Here is an 18952-nt window from a genome sequence, read left to right on the forward strand (position 1 = left end):
ACGCCACGGCACTCTAGCCCGGGCAACAGAGTGAGACTCTGTCTCCAAAAAAAAAAAAAAAAAAAAGATCTGATATTGGGAAAGAAGCAAGGGTAGACTGATGGCAAATCTGACTGAGCATTTGGGAAAATAAGAACCCTTATGGATATGAAGAGTCATGGACATGAGACACAAGGAGGCATTTCCCTCCAGAAAGAACAAAGTGATACAAGGAAGGAAATCAAATCATAGTCTTCTGTTTGGCTCTGCAGTAAATGTTATGAGAATATCAACCCCAATTACTGTGGACAGGAAGGGGCAGAGGGAACTCGAAGAGTTCTGTTGTGACAGGAGTTCAATGGATAATATCCAAAATGACTCAATTGCGCAAGGAAGCCCATGCAGATTTTACAGAAATAGGGGAAGGACTATCTGCAGAAACAACCAGAAGTGTTCTCTGCCTCCTCTGGAGAGCGGGTAGAAGTAGGGGAAGCTGGACCAGGAGCTGCTATTTCTTGTTATTAGCTTACCAATCCTATCTTGAGTTTTAAAGCCATTTGCATGGATTACTTTGATAGTTTTAAAGCTAAAGTATTGAAAAATAAGGTGCATGGAATATCCCAATAAAGAAAATTTTCCAAAGTATCTCCTTAATTGGAGAAGAAGTGCAAAACACGGTGTCTAAATGTTCTAGGTCTCAGGTGCATGGTGGGTTCATAGGTGCTCGTTATGCTATTAGGCTTTAAACGTGTGTTTGCTATAAATACTAAATATCTCATTAAAGCATAAAAGAAATAATTATCCAAAATTATGTAAAAGAAGCAAAATTGATCCTTTTTATCCTTTTTTTTTAAAAAAGCATATGTTAAATGGCTAGATAGGTGACACTTATATTTTAGAAGTGACTGTAGAGAGAGGTAAAAATGTGGAAAAAAGAGACTGTAGAGTCATAAGACCCAAAATGTTAATAGTGAGTATCTGTTAGTGGTGGGATTATAGGGGGCTTTGGTTTCTTTTTGATTTTATTTTTTTCTTTAATTTTCTGTTTTCTAAAATGACAGTCTATTACTTGGGTAATAATAATAATACAAACAAAATGTCCTGCCCTAGCTAGATGGCTCTCAGGTGCATGGTGGGTTACTGCTTTGGGGGTGGTGAAAGTGTGACTCCATCCAAGAGACCCACCCAGCATGCCTATGGCTAACTACATGGAGACAGAGATGACCAGAGCAGGGGCCTGGGGGAGGGATGTTGTGTCCTTGCTCTATGTCCTGCCTATTGGTGGGGGGTCATGGCTGCTGAGGCTGCTTTTCTCTTCAGAACTCCTCTGGAGCATTTTAATTGTCAAGGATTTATTGCTCCATTAATACTGCTTATCTGGGGACCCAGGGGCATCTTGCCACATTAGCTAGTGGCTACTCTCGTGCAATAGCTTGCTATAAGAGCTTAGCTGATTTTTGCTTTGTTTATCCCATTTTGGGGAGGCTGTGGTGGTGGGAGGGGTGGTACTGAGGTCCCCCAGAGGGTGGGGGGACCCTGGTAATCCCCTAAAATTTATTGCAGTAGACCTGTCCATTTCCCTTTGTATATCTCCCCAGTAGGGGCCAGGATAGGTGTCTCTTGAGACTAGCTCAGATATTGGTTGCATGAGTGAACCCCCAGTGACCTAAGCTTCAGGCCATTGATTTTAGACCCAAAGACTCCAGGCTGAGGTGGTGGTTTCTCTTGGCAGGCACCGCAATCGGGGGAAACTGAGTGACCTGGTGGCTGAGCACCTGGACCACCTGCACTATCTCAATGACATCCTGATCATCAATTGTGAGTTCCTCAACGATGTGCTCACGGACCACCTGCTTAACAGGCTCTTCCTGCCCCTGTACGTGTACTCGCTGGAGAACCAGGACAAGGTGCGTCTGTGGGGCCTGGCCCCGTTACTCCTGCTGGCTGCAGGCTGTCTTCAAAAGTGGGAAAGAACAGCCACCTTGAATGGGGCTGAGCTTTGCAAGGGACCAAGGTTTTGAGCCTGAGGGAGATTCCTTTCAAAGAACACTGATCTGGGCTGGGACCAGGGATCTTGAGCTGTAGGGGCATCTTGCAGGGGCAGCCCTGCTTTGGGGAGGGGAGGCCTCACTCTGTCCAGTCCCTCCGAGGTTAAGGGGGCTGAGAGAAGGATAGCAGAGGCCCCAGCAGGAGGCAGGGCAGAGCCAGCTGATCACCCTACACAGATGTCCCAAGGGGATGTAGTTTTCTTGTGGGAGATGGAACATGAGGATTCTCACTACAAATAAGTAAATGAAAGAAAAGTGCTACCGTCATTGGCTCAAGCAGAGGTAGCCCTGGGAGGCATTGACAGAGCACGGGAATTGGAGTTTTCAGACTGGGGTTCAAATTCTGCCTCTCCCCTTTCCTAACCCTGTGACCTTGGACAAGGTGGTTAACCTCCCTGAGCCTATTTCTTTGGCTGCAAAATGAGGGTCCTGAAGATCCCTCCCTCATTGGGTTGGTGTGAGATGGAGCATCTTGAAACTCAGTACAAACGAGGGGCTTTTCCAAGGCCAGAGTGCCCCAGAATCTCCCTCCCCAAGCTTTTGAAAATGCCTTCCTGAGAACAGTCCTCAGGGGGCCTCTCCTGCTGGGGCTTTTGTTGCCCCACCTGGGGAAATGCACGTTCTTGGTAACTTGAGGAGCAAGTTCTTCTATTGAATTGCCCTCTAATCTATGACTAACGGGGAAAGATTTCTTAGGTGGAAAACAGAGGCATTGCAACAGTGTTGAGTGGGATTCAGACCTTTGGCTAGCGCCATGAAGGGGCAGCCTGAGGGCCATGGAGGACGTCAGAGGGACGGGTGCCTCTGTTCAAATAGATGGCTCTTGGCTTTGTGTATTTTGTGGTGCTCACTTGTGTGACCTGGACCTCTCTCTCCTCCTGCCCCCAACCTTTACCAGGGAGGAGAACGGCCGAAGATCAGCCTGCCGGTGTCCCTCTATCTTCTGTCACAGGTATGTGTGGTCATTCGTCAGTGTCCAAATCGCATTTGGGGTCCCTTGGAATGCTGCTGCCGCACGGAAGACCCCCAGGTCCCATTGCCACATCTTCTCTCTCTGTGTCCCCCATCTTGAGATACAATAAAAAGAAAGGGGTCGGCCGGGCGCTGTGGCTCACGCCTGTAATCCTAGCTCTTGGGAGGCCGAGGCGGGCGGATTGCTCAAGGTCAGGAGTTCAAAACCAGCCTGAGCAAGAGCGAGACCCCGTCTCTACTATAAATAGAAAGAAATTAATTGGCCAACTGATATATATATAAAAAATTAGCCGGGCATGGTGGCGCATGCCTGTAGTCCCAGCTACCCGGGAGGCTGAGGCAGAAGGATCACTCGAGCCCAGGAGTTTGAGGTTGCTGTGAGCTAGGCTGACGCCACGGCACTCACTCTAGCCTGGGCAACAAAGTGAGACTCTGTCTCAAAAAAAAAAAAAAAGAAAGGGGTGTTCTGTTTTTGAGAAGACATTCAGTAGGGGTGGTATCTATTAATATCTTCTTTATGGTAGGGGATGGAAATTTAAAGAGAAATGTAAAATAAATTAAACTTGGCACTTGTGTAGTTGATTTTTACCATGGGGACTGAGGTTTCCAAAATAACAGAGGAAAGCTCTGAATACCCTGGAAATGTGGGCTACACAGCTCTGATTCACAGTACTTTGTAATAACCCCAAAACTGCAGGGCCCGTAGCGCATATACACACAGCATCCTTGGTTTGACAAACTTCCTGTAATGAGGCTATTTTTAAAGGATTTTTGTCATGGTTCTAGTTCCCAGATTACCTTCTGGAAGGTCTCTTATAGCAGCCTCAGTTCCTAGATTTGTGTCTTGAGCCAATTTGTCTGCCTCCCGTCCTTAAGCAAGTGTGTTTCCTTCTTATAATTATGTAATATTTACAAGAAGGGAAAAACTCCATGGTGACCCAGTTACATAACTTTAAAAATATTTTTATTACAAGCAGTCCAGACTCTCAGGCCATCTCATTAGACTGTCAAGTAGTCAAGCATTTGACCAGAGCTCTGTTCCCACTTCTGCAGTGGCACAGGTATTTATTTGCTTTGATGAGAGGCTGTCCTTCTGACTTAATCCCCAGCTGTTTCAAGTTTGGGGCAGGATTATCTCCCCTTGGCCTGAGAAGAGAGATGCAGAGGCCGCCTCTTGCCAGTGGGCTGGCCGAGGCGGCCGTGGCCTGACCACGGTTCACATCCTGGAGTCTTGTTCAGGGGGCTCTTGTTTGCTCAGAGCTGTGCACTGTGCCGGCTCTGTCTGAATGCCCCTCTGTGCAGCGGGGCACAGCACAAACTCCAGCCTCTCCTGGCAGAGCTTTCTGCTGCCTCCTTACAAGTCTGCCAGCATCTCCTGCTTGGGATTCTGGGAGTCTGGCAGGCCCTGAGCAGGCCAGTTGCTCAGCCCCAGGAGTCACGTGGAAAGAAAGCATCCTCAGGATGCTTTGGCTGTTGGAGTGTCACACAGGCAGAGTCTCCTCCGGGGAGCACAGCTGCCAACCCTCCACGGCTCGTGCTTTGGTGGACAGGGGTTATACCTTTTCTCTGAGAACTTTTTCTCCTGTTTTCTTCTTGAAGGACCAATAGCCCTGGCACATAATTACTTATTTCACTATCTCACAAAAAGCATAGGTTACAATTCGGCATTCCTCAAACTTGAGTAGAGATCCCTTTTAAATACCAAAAAATCTTGAATCCTTCCTCCCCCTGCATATTTTCATTTAACTTAGTTATATAGTGACCTAGATGTGTGAAACCTAAAGTCAGGTATAAATCCTGTGACCTTAAAGTCCCTACATCACTATAAAATCAATGCACACTTTCAAGTTATTTTACAAGCACAGCTCCCAAACCATGACAATTCACAGTGACGACATTGATTCAGTGTACCCGGGGACACTGTCCTCCTAAAACTACAGCGTTGCTCACAATGAGAGCCTGGTGTGGGCAGCTGACCCAGCTCTTTGAGTCTGGTGTGCGCTCACTTCCATGTGCCCTGCAGTGACCTGCCCTCCCCTTGTCCCAGTTCGGAGCCAGGAAAATGAACACTGTGTGTGTCCACAGGCAGGAATTGGTTGGCTTTTATCAAGGGCGATAGGTGCTCAGTGAAAGTTTGTGGATGGAGTAAAAGAATGCATAAGGGATCAGTTAAGGCCGCTTTCAGACAAGGCGCACAACAGGTATTTATGGAATGAATGAACTCAGTGACGGGGGTTTTGCTTGGTGAAGTGTGGCAGTAATTCAGACATGACGAGATGAGAAAAATCATTGACATCTTCGTCATCATTGCTGACGTTTGGGTGCCTGCCACAATCCTGGACGTGGGTTAACTCACTGGATCATGCTGTACAGTCTCAATGATAGCGAAGGTCTCCCTAGTATTTTAAAAACAGATGCACTTTTTTTTTTTAAGATGCCATATTTGGCTATTCTGCCTGTACTTTTTATTTAATTTGAATTGTATTTATTTGTTTGAATAGTATATTACCCCCATCCAAACAGTATAAAACATGACTTGGGAAAAAGCCTCCCTCTTAGCCTCCCCCTGGGCACCCAGCCTCCTTCCCCGGAGGCAGCCCGTGTTAATTTCTACTTGTACTTATTTATTTTATTTTTTCTTATTTTTTATCTTTTTTCTTATTTTTTTCATTTTTCTTTGTATTATTCATCTTGCTTCTGTAAGTACGTTTTTTTAAAACAATATTTATTTTTTAATAAAAAAAGTTTTTAAAGTTAAACAGTTCAAAATAGGTAAAAACTAGGTTTCTTTTCTAGTTTTGTTTGGGCTCCTGATTTCTATCCCCAGAGTAAACTGTAGTTACAGGTTCTCATGTGTCATTCCAGAGACATCTTTGCCAGGGGTTTCCAACTGGGGGTGATTCTTCTCCCCTACCTCAGGGAATATCTGGTGAGGTCCAGAGATGTATTTAGTTGTCATGAGTGAGGGAGGGGGTGCTGCTGGCATCTAGTGGGGAAGGGTCAGGGATGCTGCTGGCCAGCCTGCGGGTGTACAGGACAGCCTCCTGCAACACAGGTTTATAGCCCCAAGTGTCAGTAGTGCCAGAATTGAGAAACCCTGTTCTGTGCATACATAAACAAACAAATACGTGCACGCTTACTCTTTAACCTACACTGTGCTACACCCTGTTGCCTTTACATTTTAAAACAAAATAGCAGGTGTGTCTAGGCCAGCTTTGCAAGGCAGTTTTGAATACCCTGGTTCCTAAAGCTGTTCCTCTGAACACTGGCCAACAGGGTGGGGTAGCAGGGCCAGCTTGGACAGCGCAGAGTCCTGACTTTGCATCCTGGCACAATGGGTCTGCTTCTGGCTCATGTGGCTTTTCTTTCCCCACAATTTCCACACTTGCCAATGTTGCCATGGAATCCCAGTGTGCTAAAACCCACCGCAAGGGTCGGAGCTCCTCCCAGTGATGGAATCTCTGTGTAGGTGACCCTTTGCCAAGTCCTTGATTGGCACAAAACTCACCAGCTACTCTTCCTATATAGCTAAAGTATTGGCGTGATGCCTTCTAGTCTTGTCTTATAACTGAATTTGACACTAAAATGTCTATGGAAAGGAAAGAGTGTGCTGGTTTGGCTGTTCCTTTCCCACGTTGCTCCACTTCAGCCAGATTTGGCTTCACCCAGCCACAAGGGACAGTCTTGCATTAATGTACTTCCTTCTGAGGAAGAGCAGACAGCCAAATAGGCAACAGTCTGAAGAGGAGGCCAACTTTAGAAGAAGAATGTAACTGACTTCTGCTAAATAGGACCCATTCTTTGCATTTTGCATCACGGGAGTTGCTGCTTAATAAGGGCCTTATATAGCCCAGCCTGGTTGTTTCTGATCGGGGAAGGAAAAGGTTGAAAGACTATACCCTTGAATGCAAATCTCATTTCTTCTTTTTCACCAGGTCTTCCTAATTATACACCATGCACCGCTGGTGAACTCGTTAGCTGAAGTCATTCTGAATGGTGATCTGTCTGAGATGTACGCTAAGACTGAACAGGATGTTCAGAGAAGTTCTGTAAGTCATTAGCTTTGGGACTGTTTTCCGACCTTGATGAGAAGTCATTGCTTTGAGTTTCTCAAAAATTAGAAACTAACATTGTACTTATATGGAATGATGACGCCTCAGCTGGTCTGGGATTTGAGGAACCTAAACAGAGTCTTGAAATGCATACCTGGGAAAATCTGGGGTCCAGTACTAACAGTGGATTTGGTTTGTGGTATGTTACTAAGCATGGAATTGTACCACTCTGAGCCTCAGATTATGTATCTGTAAGACATGGTTATTGGAACAGACTGAGAAAATGCCTGGTCCAGGGCACCAATATCTGCAGAGGTTGGCAGTGAACATCCATGAATGATGCAAGCCCTGGGTGAGAGCACTAGGGAGTGGGGGGGACTGCGGCAAATTTTCGAGTGTGTTCTTCCTGTGTGAACAGTTGCTGTTCCACTCCAGCCTGCAGTCATTATTTAGGAATATGGATGTAGTATTGCCAGATATCTGTTTTCATGATTCCAGAGAAACTGGAAATCTGCACTTTTATCAATGATCTCTCTAGTTTTAAATTATTGGCGAACTTTGGACTAGATGGAGCATGTTCATGGTCTGTAGGAGCCTTGGAGTTGCATTTTGTACACTATTGAAGGAGAGCACCTGATGGGCAGTGTTGTGACTTCCCCCGAGGCTTTCTTTCCCAGCCTGCCCCGTATGTCTTGCTGTCACCCCTCCTGCCATCCTGAGCTCCATGCAACTCACTTTTCCCCCAGCACGCCCTATGTTTCTGCCTCCGCACCTGTGCCCTTACCATACCCACAGCCCGGAAGGCCCTGTGGCTGGACTCTTTCAAATATCTTACCCCCTCTAAGCTCCTTACGGCAGGCACCTCGCCTGTCATTGTATGGGCTGCAGCATGGGCTTGGCATATGTGTCAGAGGTGAGCACAGTGTGCTTTGTGCAAAGGCTGTTTCCTCAGGGGCCATCTCTGCAGCCAGATGCTCAGGCCACAGCCACGCTGGTAAAGGGGCCGGCTCACCCTGGAGAGACAGACACTGCTGTCATCCCTGGACGAGCGGGTGGAATGTGACCCTGGAGGTGGACAGTCACCACTGCATCGAGCACAATCACAGGAGGCCCTGCCATTCTGGATTTTTGGTGTACAGTGGTCTGGCCAGGCCATTTTGCTATTCAAGGGATCTTGAGAGCCTCTGAAAAGGTTCCCAGAAACTTTCTGTCCTTGGTGGTGGTGGCGTTAGTTCAGCGGGATTGAATGGGGCCTTTTCATGGCCCCTTTCTGGCCTATTCTTTCTTGATTTCATTGAACCAAGTGTTTATTGAACTCTTTCTTTGGCCAGGCATCATGCTGGTTCTGAGGATATACGAAATCATAAATAGTCTCTGTCATATTGGAACTTTAAAGACCAGTGGAGAGACAGATGTGGATGAAATATGCAAATCTATGTTCTAGCTCCAGTATTCTCAAGGGAAGAAGTGTTTGGTGAGGGGATGTAACCTGTAGGTGACAAGGGTGACTTGTTGAACACAAAGCCTCTCCTGGTGGTCCACCTCATGACGACACATGGTCTGGAAAATGTGCCACTGACTCAGGGTTTATGGAGCTGGAGGTACTTCTCTGCAACTTTCTTAAACGAGCATTTGCTAAATGAATGTTAAGTCATGGAATGCTGAGTCAGCAGAACCAGTGTTGCCTCCGGGGAGAGCTGCGGAGCACCCCGCCAGCTGGGTGACCTTGGGCGAGTTGTTTCTCCCCAGCTAAAGTACAGGGAGAGCAGGCCCTGCGCTGCAGGGCTGTTGGGAGGAGGTTGCAAACTGGCCCTAGACCTGTTTGGTTTGGTGTTCACCATGTTTAAAAGACAATTTTATGAATCACCAACATTAAAATTTAGAAAGAAAAGTCCAGATTTCTGGAATCTCTTGAACAGTCAGAAGATCTAGTCCCCTTTATGCATGTGTTTCTACAGGATGCACTGCAAAGGCCGCCCCATCTGAGACACATGTTTACTATTAAATTTGCCCTGTCCCCACCCAGCCCACCGCTAATAGACGCGGCACTTATGTTAGGATCTATTTGACATGTATTGTGTCCTTTTGAACTCTTTTTTTTTTTTCCACATGATTTCCAGATCCCAAGACAGCTGCTAGGGCTTCAGCACAGATTCTTTTCCCTGTAAGACACCCAGGGCAGTGCTGAAGTTAGACTCAGTGCCCTAAGAGATAAATGCAGAGATTGCTGGGGTTCTGGGGTTTGCAAGGTTCTTTAAATTGTGGTAAGTACGCTAAATGGATATCTACCCTCTTAACACATTTTTACATGTGTAATATGTTACTGTTGACTACAGGCACAGTGCTGTCTAGCAGATCTCTAGAACTCATTCATCTTGCATAACTGAAACTTTAGAAATTCCAATTCGCTATCCACTGCGCTGCAGAGCCACTTGCATAACTGAAACTTTATACCCCTTGAACAACAACTCCCCACGTCCCCTCTCTCAGTCTCTGCGATCACCAGTCTGCTCTCTGCATGAGTTTGACAATTTTAGATACCTCATATAAATATAATAATGAAGTATTTGTCTTTCTGTCACTGACTCATTTCATTTAACATAATTTCCTCAAGGTTCATCCATGTTGTGGCATGCGTCAAAATTTCCCTCTCCTTTACAGCTAAATGATATTGTGTTGTGTGTATATACACCACATTTTCTTTATCCACTTATCCATCAATATGCAGTTTTTTTAATTGAATATTTTTACCGAAAAAATTGTAGATTTGCATGCTGATATAAGAAACAAAACAGAGACCTTCCCCAGTTTCCCCGAAGGGTAACAGTTTGCAAAACTCTAGGTACAATATCACAAGCAGGATATTGACATAGATACCTGGGGTTTTCAGTCTGAGCAAAAGCAAATTGCAGAAGGTTACTGGTAACCTCTCAGCTTAAGATGTCCAATTTAGTTGAACTGTCTAATCAGAGGGAGTGTTCAGGAGATCTGTTCTTTCTTCCAATGGCCTCTTCTTGGGACACAGTTCCCACCTCCATTGCGAGAGACATACTGCCTTTGGGACACAACTGCTGATTGTAGTGGATGCCTGAACTGAAAACGAGACTGTAGTGCGGAGGGAATTGCCAGCCCACGTGCAAGTGTCAGCTTTCTACTTCTGGTTATTGCCTTTCTCCGGGTGCCAAATCGAAGTCGGTTGTATTTTGATGACTGCAGTTGAGATTCAGGAAGAGCTCGATGTGAGTCTTGTCTGCGACTTGTTTGACAATAGTCCTGGTGAGATTTACCTTCCTTCCCTGTGAGTGAGAACAGTCTCCTATTGTTTCCTGCCCAACTCGGATGTGGTTTGATCATACTTGTTTTAAGTTTCTTGGTCTTTTTTAACCTACTTTCTCCTTCCCGTAATTTGTAGATAAGTTACTGGTATTGCTTCATTTTTACCAGCAGGCCTTTCACAAAACCAAACCAAAATTGAAGAGAAAGAGGCAGAGGGGAGATCACAGTTATTTGAAAGGACTATAATTTAGGGTTAAATGGAAAACACATCAGGATGGTTAGACGAATGTCTAATAGAAATTCATCTGTGCATTGAAATCATATGGTTCCTGCTAAGGGATCATTCTTGCCACAATTCTAATGCAGAAGAGATAGTGTTGCTTGTCTGGGGAAATAGAGTAGGAGGTTGCTAATTCTGAAACTGCTAACATCCCATTGTTTTTGCAGAATGGACATATAGATTATAATTTGGGATGTGCATCATTACCTATAGGTGCTTTTTTTAAAATGGGCTTTTTTTCCTTCTGGGATTCTATGGAATAGTTTCCTTGATTTTTGTATTCATTCATCCATTCCTTCAGCAGACCTCTGTCATAGACCCATGCTGAGAGATTAGAGGCAGGTGGTGCACAGGAAACACATGGCCCTGCCCTCACAGGCACTTCCCACCCCTGTGAGGACAGGGGACTATGTCTCAGAGACACCTGCATGGCCTGTGCCATCGTGGGGCTTGCCAGAGATGCTCAGGAAGTGCTCGGTGAAGGAATGAGTGGCTCAGTGGGTGAAGCGGTGGCAGTCACAGGGCTCTCGTGACGTTCTTGGTATGACTCTCAGAGCAGAAATTGCTGGCGAGCCTGCCCCTGAAATGCCACCCGCTATTGGCCTCAGAGGCAGGGTGCAGGGGAAGCAGCTTTGGAGTGGGCTGCCTTCCGTGCTGGTCCTCGCCCCACCTCCAGCGGCAGCCCGGGGGAGTGGACACAGCCAGACTGCCTGGGCTCCTGATCCTCCTTATTTTACCAGGCTCCTCAGGGCAAGTTATTCCACTTCTCTGGGCCTCAGTTTCTTGCCTCTATCATGAGAATTACAAACATGGGTTTGTGGCGAGGATTAAATGCTGTATAAACTGCTTATTCCAAACCCCAGCACACATCGAGTGTGTAAATGTTAGATGTTATCATTATAGTGACCGTAGTTCCTGAGGCTGCACAGCAGCCTCTCACCTCCTACTTGAGACCTCCCTCCCTGGGCTGGGGAGCAGTGTCTGGCCTGATGAACGTGGAAGCACACATCGTGCACCCCTCTGTGGATGCCTTCTGAGCAGACCCAAGGCAGGGAGGGAGAAGTGTTGGCAATGACAATGATGATGAAGACAGCACTAATATTAACCATTGCCATTGAGTGACAGGCTGAGCCCTATGTGTGCATTCTGTGCCCTCCACTCAGCTGGACCCAGATTTAATCTCTGGAAAGTACAAATACTTAACTGCTGATGTGCATTCCACATGGTCAGCTGGCTGTGAATTCAGGATCTAAGGATTCTAGGGCAGAATAGGCTTGCTTGTCCCCAAGTAAGGACATTGACCATCTCTTTATTGGCATCAGTTTAGCCAGTCGGGATGGTCTCCAGATGATTCTCTGGGGATCCAGAAGAGCCAGTGCACATCTGAAATGTTAGCCACCAGTTCTCCGCACAACACCTGTCATTTCTAGCAATTGGACCCTCTGCTTAGCAGAATACTCTGCCAGGAAAGTAGCAGCCTTGCGTCTCTGAGTTGTGTTTGCAGATTCAGAGCACTAATAATTGGCTTGAGTCCCCTTGTCGCTGCTGCAGGGCTTTCTTTCCATCCTGGGCTTAAGTCTGATGGCAGCTGAGTCTCCCATGTGCTGAGACTCCCATCAGGCAGGATAGCACCCCTTCGGCCAGGGTTAGAGTTCCCCAGTCTTTTAGTGACCCTGACTGTACTCATGACCCCCAGGTAGGCAGTGCTGATTCTCAGGCTCACACATTCTTCTTCCTGAAAGTGCTAATCGGCTGGTGGGAGAAGGTTGATTGTGAATATCAAAGGGTGAGAGTAGACTTCTATAAAACAAGGGCCAGTTGTAAGCATTCCTGCAAAAGAATTAGAACTCAGTATTCTCCCTTTTGGTGTGGCCACTGTGGTCTCTCCCGCAGTCCCTCAGTGGAATCACAGCTCTGAGGCACAATTCTCGCCTGCAGAAGTACTGAATGTGGCAGCTCTGGTTCACGTTTAAGAGAATTTGACAGGATCTAGATCTGGAGTGCAACATGTTCCAGCATCAAGGAGGGCATTGTTGTCTTAGAAACAGTTGCTTCTCCCCATCTCTGGGAGCTCAGGGCGTTCTGTAGTGTTGAGGCTCAAAGAGGAAGCAGCCTTTGCCAGGCCTGCAGGCGACTAGGACCCAGGCCAGGGGTTCTGGTCCTGGGCCAGCCAGAGTGGGGCAGAGGCCTTCCACATCGCCACATCCTGGAGGAGCCAACAGGACAAGACGGAGCGGGCAGAGTGGGCAGACGCGGGCTGGGGAGTGGAAGGCTCATGATTCAGACCCTGGCTGGCTTTTCTGTATCTGCCCTGACACAGAATGGTCTTGGGGTGGCCACTAGGCCGGAGATGGCGCTGCAGTGTGAGGGTGAGATGACACTCCCATGCTGATGGGGACCTCCCCTAGCTACATCATGCCATTGGTGATTTCTCCCAGGTTTCAGCCAAAATCAGGAAACCCAGGGTGGGGACAGACAAATGAGACGCCCACCACTTCTGGTGTCTGTGTGTGGCGTGTTGTTTTCATTACCAGGCTGGCTTCTTTGGACTCTTGCGATTTTTTTAAAAGATCAGGTCTTGCTCTGTCACCCAGACAGTCTTAATGCGGGAGTCAAGCTCTGTATCTCTAGTGAGCCTTGGAAAGCCAGTCTTGGTCAGTGCCTGAGTCCAGGAAACCTGGTTTTGCTCAGGGGTGCTTTGTCTGATGGGATGCTGGGAGGCCACACATGGAGCAGGAGCCCCCTCCACTCTCTCTCGGAGACCCCTGCCCTTTCTGGGCACTCCAGCAGATTTAACAGTGTGGGATTTGGGGCTGGACACCTACAGTCCCAGTGGAATGATCTGGGAGCCTTGGCTTCCTCAAGGGGAGCATGTGACAATAACACTACCTCAGTCTCTGGTTGTTAAGATCATGAAATGAGACAAGCAAGCATGTTCATCTTCTATACAGTAGAAACCTTCTTCTATACAGTAAAAACCGTCCCCCTGGCGGTGATGGTGGTAGTGGTGGCGGGAGTCACTATTTCATGCCGAGGACAGTGCAGCTCTCATCCCAGGAGGTGATTAGCAGGTAAGGGTTTCCCTAGAGAGTTCCTATTCCATGCCCTTTTGTCACCGTCTGCAATGATGCTCACTTCCAGTGTAGCATGAGGTGTCAAAGGATATATAACGTTTTGGACTGATGGTTTGGGTAACTTAGAATCACTGGTATTTCATAGTTCAAGTTCATTATCTTTTCTTAGAGAACAAAATTTAGTAAGATAGTCTTCCTAAAGAAATGCCAAGTAAATTCTTGGCACGTCATTGTTTAATGAGGGAGTGCGAGATACTTCATTTTGTAGGATTGAAGAGGCCCGTTCGATGCTCATGAGCATCTTTCGATTAATTCTTCCCACAAGTATTTATTGGCTCTTGATTCAATGCCAGAGACAGTGGCAGACAGGGTGCTAGGCATCGAAGGGGACAGAGAAGATGACTTGGCGTGCAGAAGGCCAGGGAGACAAGGCTGGGGCCCACAGACCTAGCAAGGCCATCGTGATGGTACCAGCTACTCGACTCAGTGTCACAGTCTGAGCGTGTGACTGTGCGAGCCTGTGAGCTCTGAGTCTGTTCCGATTCCAGATGAACGGGCATTTCCTTGGTGTGTGCCTCTGCAGCTACAGCGCTGCCTGATAATTGGCAGTTCGTGGAGAAGAATGCCTTGCTTCTCTTGTTAGCGGAAGTGGCCTGTTACCTCTCTTCATGTTCCCCAGTCGATAGCTGTTATTTTCCCCATTAAATTTGGCAGTGTTGTCAAATCGCCTCGCTGATGTGGTTGCAGTTGCACATTCTGGACGCATGTTCGTTTGGGCGTTGCTTCAACAGCCCCACACGACTCAGTTTGGCGAGTAACACGTGCACCCGCACGTCACCCCGGAGTTGATTCCATCTGCTGTTTGCTGCAGATCACTGGGTTCAGAGATGAGAGCAGGCCCCCTCTGCTACACTTCCCGCCCGTTTCCCCTTGGCAGCCAGTTGCAAAGCCACACGCTGCAGTGCCGTTGGTTATGGCTGGTGCAAACCCAGCCTCTGTGATTTCTGGTCTCTGTGGATCTGAGATAAAAACATGAAATGATTACATGTTGACGGCCGTATCATTGTCAGGTCAGAGGGCCACTTCATGAGTGATGTGTAAACTGCCACTGAGCTTTTGTCACAGAGCTGCCTGCTTCTTCATGAGTGTGAAGCGGGCCTGGCCTTGTCTTAATGTCAGTTGTTTGGGGCGCTGGCCCAGCATTGGGAGATGCAGAAAGTGCTTAGGGAAGAGAATGGTATCCGGACCGTTTAGCAGAATGGCTATGCATGTGGGCACTGGCTTCTTCCTGGGTTCAAGTCCTAGCTCTGCCTCTCACTAATCGGTGACCTTGGGCAAGCTCCGTGCCCTGTGTAGCTGCTTTCCCAAACGGTTATCTGGAGGATAAAGTGGGACAATGTCCAGTGCTCATAGCAGTGCTGGGCACACTTCAAGTACTCGCTGAGTGTTAAGGATGGTTGTTAGTACGTGGAAAGAGTAATAGGAGTGTGCCATCTCTTGTGCTCTCTGCAGCCTGTGAGGGAGATGCTAATATGATGTCCACTGATGGGTGTGGAAACTGAGGCCCATAGAAAGGAAGGGAGGGCGCACTAGATTTGGGGTTGGGGGGGCCCTGGGCCTGTGGATCCCACCCTGGCTTGTGCTCTACATCTTGTCAATCCCAGTGCCAGGGCTAGAGATTGGGAAGGTGGGCCAGGGTCCCAGTGTCGTCTCAGGGAGGCTGAGTCTAGCCCAGTACCAAACCAGAAGACCAGCAAACAGCAAGTTGCTAGGAGCTTGGAAGTCAAGTTTAAAACAAAGAATGTGATTGTTTTTTAAAAGTCAGCCCCTCCCCTGCCATCTCTTCTGCCCTAGTGATCTATTTGCCAGGGCCTTGCCGGTCAGTAAAGATGTCTCCAGTGCCCCTTTGTGCCAGGCATTTTGCCTCCAGGATCTCATTCAAGGCTGTGAGCGATCTGCTGGCGGCTCTGTTGTAACAGATGAGGAAATGGGGCTTGTTTGGTCAGGGTTGCTCAGTGAGTGAGTGGGTGTGAGATTTCGGCCCAGGTTGCCCTGGGCACGTTGGGCATGTTTTTGTTAGTCAACTGGCTTGCCTCCTTCCTTAGGAGAAAACCTTTCCCCTACTTCCCAAAGCCCTTAGCAGAGCTGCTGAGGAAGCATCCTCAGAATGTGGCTGGGCTAGGCCTGGGGGAGCCTGGAAGTCTTGTTAGCCCAACTGTCACGACAGCTCCTATATAGATCCAGACAGAATCCTATGGCTGCGCGACCTCTCCTTCCCTCACCTGTCCCTCTGGCCACCAGTCTCTCCTCCCTCCTTCCGTTCTCAACCAAGATTCTTCCCAGGGCTTCTGCCTGGTGCCCTCTTGTCCCCTTTCCTGGTCATTTGCCAGCCACTGCTTTTCCCCTTCCCCACTGCACCCCTAAGTAGGTGCTGAGAAACCCACTCACTGCATTGTATCCTCAGGGCACCCCGACAATTCTTCCCAGGCCCCAGGCATCAGGAGCTCCTTTGGGAGTGCTGTGTTTCAGCAGCTGGCCCAGTCCCACCTCCCTGACTTCCCGGGAAGTCCAGCAGCTGTGCGTCTGCTGCTACCTGGGGAGCTGGCCAAGCACGTTGTGTCCGAGGGCACCGCAGCTGTTGTTGTCAAGCAGCTCCAGGTGACCCAGGCCTTAACAGAAATAAAGGGGAGACAGCCACTTCCGGAGCACACAGGTTCCTGCTGGGGCTATGAGCTGGCTTCGTACTAGTCTCTCTTCTCCCCGAGTGTCCTGTGAACTCCTGTCGACACTCAAATCAGCCATCTCCTCCTCTGTGAAGCCCTCCTAATCTGCCCCATCCCTCCCAGCCCTGGCACAGCTTCCCACCCTTCCCCTGTGCCCCCATCACTCCCGAGTGAACTTTCTCTCTGCCGGCATCTGCGTGGGCTGCCGGGCAGTACGCAGCACACGGCAGTATGTGGCACACGGCAGTATGTGGCGGGATCCCGGCTGTGCTGAGGGCAGGAGGGGTGTGGCCCGGGCTTCCTGCTCTTCCAGGTCCTCACTGCTCAGTGATGAGCAGGTCCCTCCTCTGGTGGCTCCACTGAATCCAGCTCCCCACTTGTTTAATTCGCCCTGACCTTGCATTTAGGGCATTAGGACAGTCTGGCTTTATTGAAAATCCTCTGGGTAAGCTTTTTTTTTTTTTTTTTAATTGAGGAATACCATAAAGAACATAAAAGTATAGTAATCTTAGGTGTAGTGTTTGAGGATTTTGGACATGATTATACTTGTGTATAATTCAGGTCAAGACAGAAAACATTTCTAGCATCCCACACAGCCCCTCCCCAGTCTCTAGCCCAGGCCCCCACACCACCCCACACAAGGTAATCACTACTCTGACTTTGAAAGGGGCCTTTTTAAAGTTTCAGAGTTTTTTTTTTTTTAATTGTGGTGAAATAAACAACATTTACCATCTTAACTATTTCTATGTGTACAATTCAATGGCATTCAATACATTCCTCAAAGGTATTTTTTTACATTTAAATGGTACTGGCAGTACTTTCTTGGGGCAAAACAACTGAATGATACAGAAGCAGATAGAACAGAAAGTGAAAGTCCCCAACCTCAGTGTCTTCCTCAGAGGGAACCACTGTTCTCAGTTTGTGTATTCTTCCAGGCCTTTGACTGTGTATTTTCATGTAAGTATCTATCAACCCAGGAGAATGTGATATACCTATGTGTACATGTTTCAGTGCTATAGTCTTGGGTTTTTTTTTTTTTTTTTTTTTTTTGAGACAGAGTCTTGCTTTGTTGCCCAGGCTAGAGTGAGTGCCGTGGCGTCAGCCTAGCTCACAGCAACCTCAAACTCCTGGGCTCAAGCGATCCTCCTGCCTCAGCCTCCCGAGTAGCTGGGACTACAGGCATGTGCCACCATGCCCGGCTAATTTTTTCTATATATATTAGTTGGCCAATTAATTTCTTTCTACTTATAGTAGAGACGGGGTCTCGCTCTTGCTCAGGCTGGTTTCGAACTCCTGACCTTGAGCAATCCGCCCGTCTCGGCCTCCCAGAGAGCTAGGATTACAGGCGTGAGCCACTGCGCCCGGCCTAGTCTTGGGTTTTTTAAATCAAAAACAATCATTGCTTATAGCTTGCTTTTTCACGTGCAGTCTTGCGTCTGGGTTTCTCAAAGCTGGTGCACCCCGACCTAAGCGTAGGACATCCTGCTTGGCATCTGTCCCCTCCGTGATGCGCCTCACCCCCCTCACTTGGGCACCTGACCCTTGCTTATTTCTTTCCTTCTCCCAACCCTGCTTCCCCCTTTGCAGAATCTGCTCTCAGATCCCCCAGTCCCTGAAAGGTCTTAGTCATTGCTGAGTCTGGGGAAGTCTCCTTCCCCAGAGTATTTGATTTTTTATAAAGCAAGAACCAAAGCCTTAGGTGGAGGGGTGCTAGGTTGGTGGGAGGCTTCATGAACCAGCAGGCAGGTGCAGACACTTTAGGGAGTAGTTAGGCCCTGGGGCACCCCTGGAATCCCATGACCTTCAGCTGACTTTGACTCCAGAAGCCAGCTCAAGTGTCCAGCCACGAGAGCTCAAGGCCCCTGTGTTTCCTAGTCGGGTGCCTGGTAGAACCACTGCGGTCAGCAAGGAGACTCTGTCCCGCCATACTCCTCCTGTGGCCCAGGCTCAGGCACCTGAGAGCCTAGCCTTTGGCAAAACCTGAACCTGTGGCATTTGGGAAATATAGACCTTGTTTGCAGAATACTTTTCTTTGGGACATGCCCTGTGTACTTTCTTTATGAGAAGATAAACCCAAAGGCCTTCTGATTTTTGACTCTGCAGTGGGCTTTTCCCACCTCTGGTTAGTTTCATTAGGCTTGCTCTTTAACTGTGCTGAGTTCAATTTGGCTTTTTTTTCTTCCCTCCCTCCCCACTTCCTTTTCTTCTTTTTTGCCAGTCTGTCTTTTACTTTGCATCCAGTCTCGTCCAGGCACTTGTTCCTGCGGCCACAAGTTCACTTGGCAGCAGCCTGTTGAGCCCTAGCTTCGCTCCAGGCATCATGGTTAGTGTTGAGAGCACAGTGGGGAGAAAAGGGACAAGTATGCTTCTCCTGGGGGTCTTCAGTCTGGAATATCCTGGGCCTTCAAGGGTAACAGGAAGACTCGTGAGAGGCCGGCAGCCAGAAGGATCATGACTGGAGCAGCGGGGATGGTCACAAATCTCTGCCCACTCTTCCCAGCCAAGTTCTACCAGCTTCTCCATGCTAACACTGATGCTTGATGTTGTT

At 48.1% G+C, this 18952-nt stretch overlaps 1 protein-coding gene across 2 annotated transcripts in view; it reads left to right on the forward strand.

Moving 5' to 3' along the window:
- Positions 1-18952, forward strand: part of CLEC16A (C-type lectin domain containing 16A) — a 201214-nt gene that overhangs the window by 26962 nt on the left and 155300 nt on the right. For both annotated transcript variants that reach the window (XR_012913481.1, XM_075995101.1), the window contains exons 7-9: positions 1712-1886; positions 2926-2979; positions 6935-7048. Coding sequence is in view for 1 of the 2 variants with exons in the window: in XM_075995101.1 (XP_075851216.1) it covers positions 1712-1886; positions 2926-2979; positions 6935-7048 (343 nt within the window). In the remaining variant the exon portion in view is untranslated. The remainder of the gene's footprint in view (positions 1-1711; positions 1887-2925; positions 2980-6934; positions 7049-18952) is intronic.

This window comes from Microcebus murinus, chromosome 19 (genome assembly GCF_040939455.1).
Source record: "Microcebus murinus isolate Inina chromosome 19, M.murinus_Inina_mat1.0, whole genome shotgun sequence".
In the NCBI taxonomy this organism is placed as follows: Eukaryota; Metazoa; Chordata; class Mammalia; order Primates; family Cheirogaleidae; genus Microcebus; species Microcebus murinus.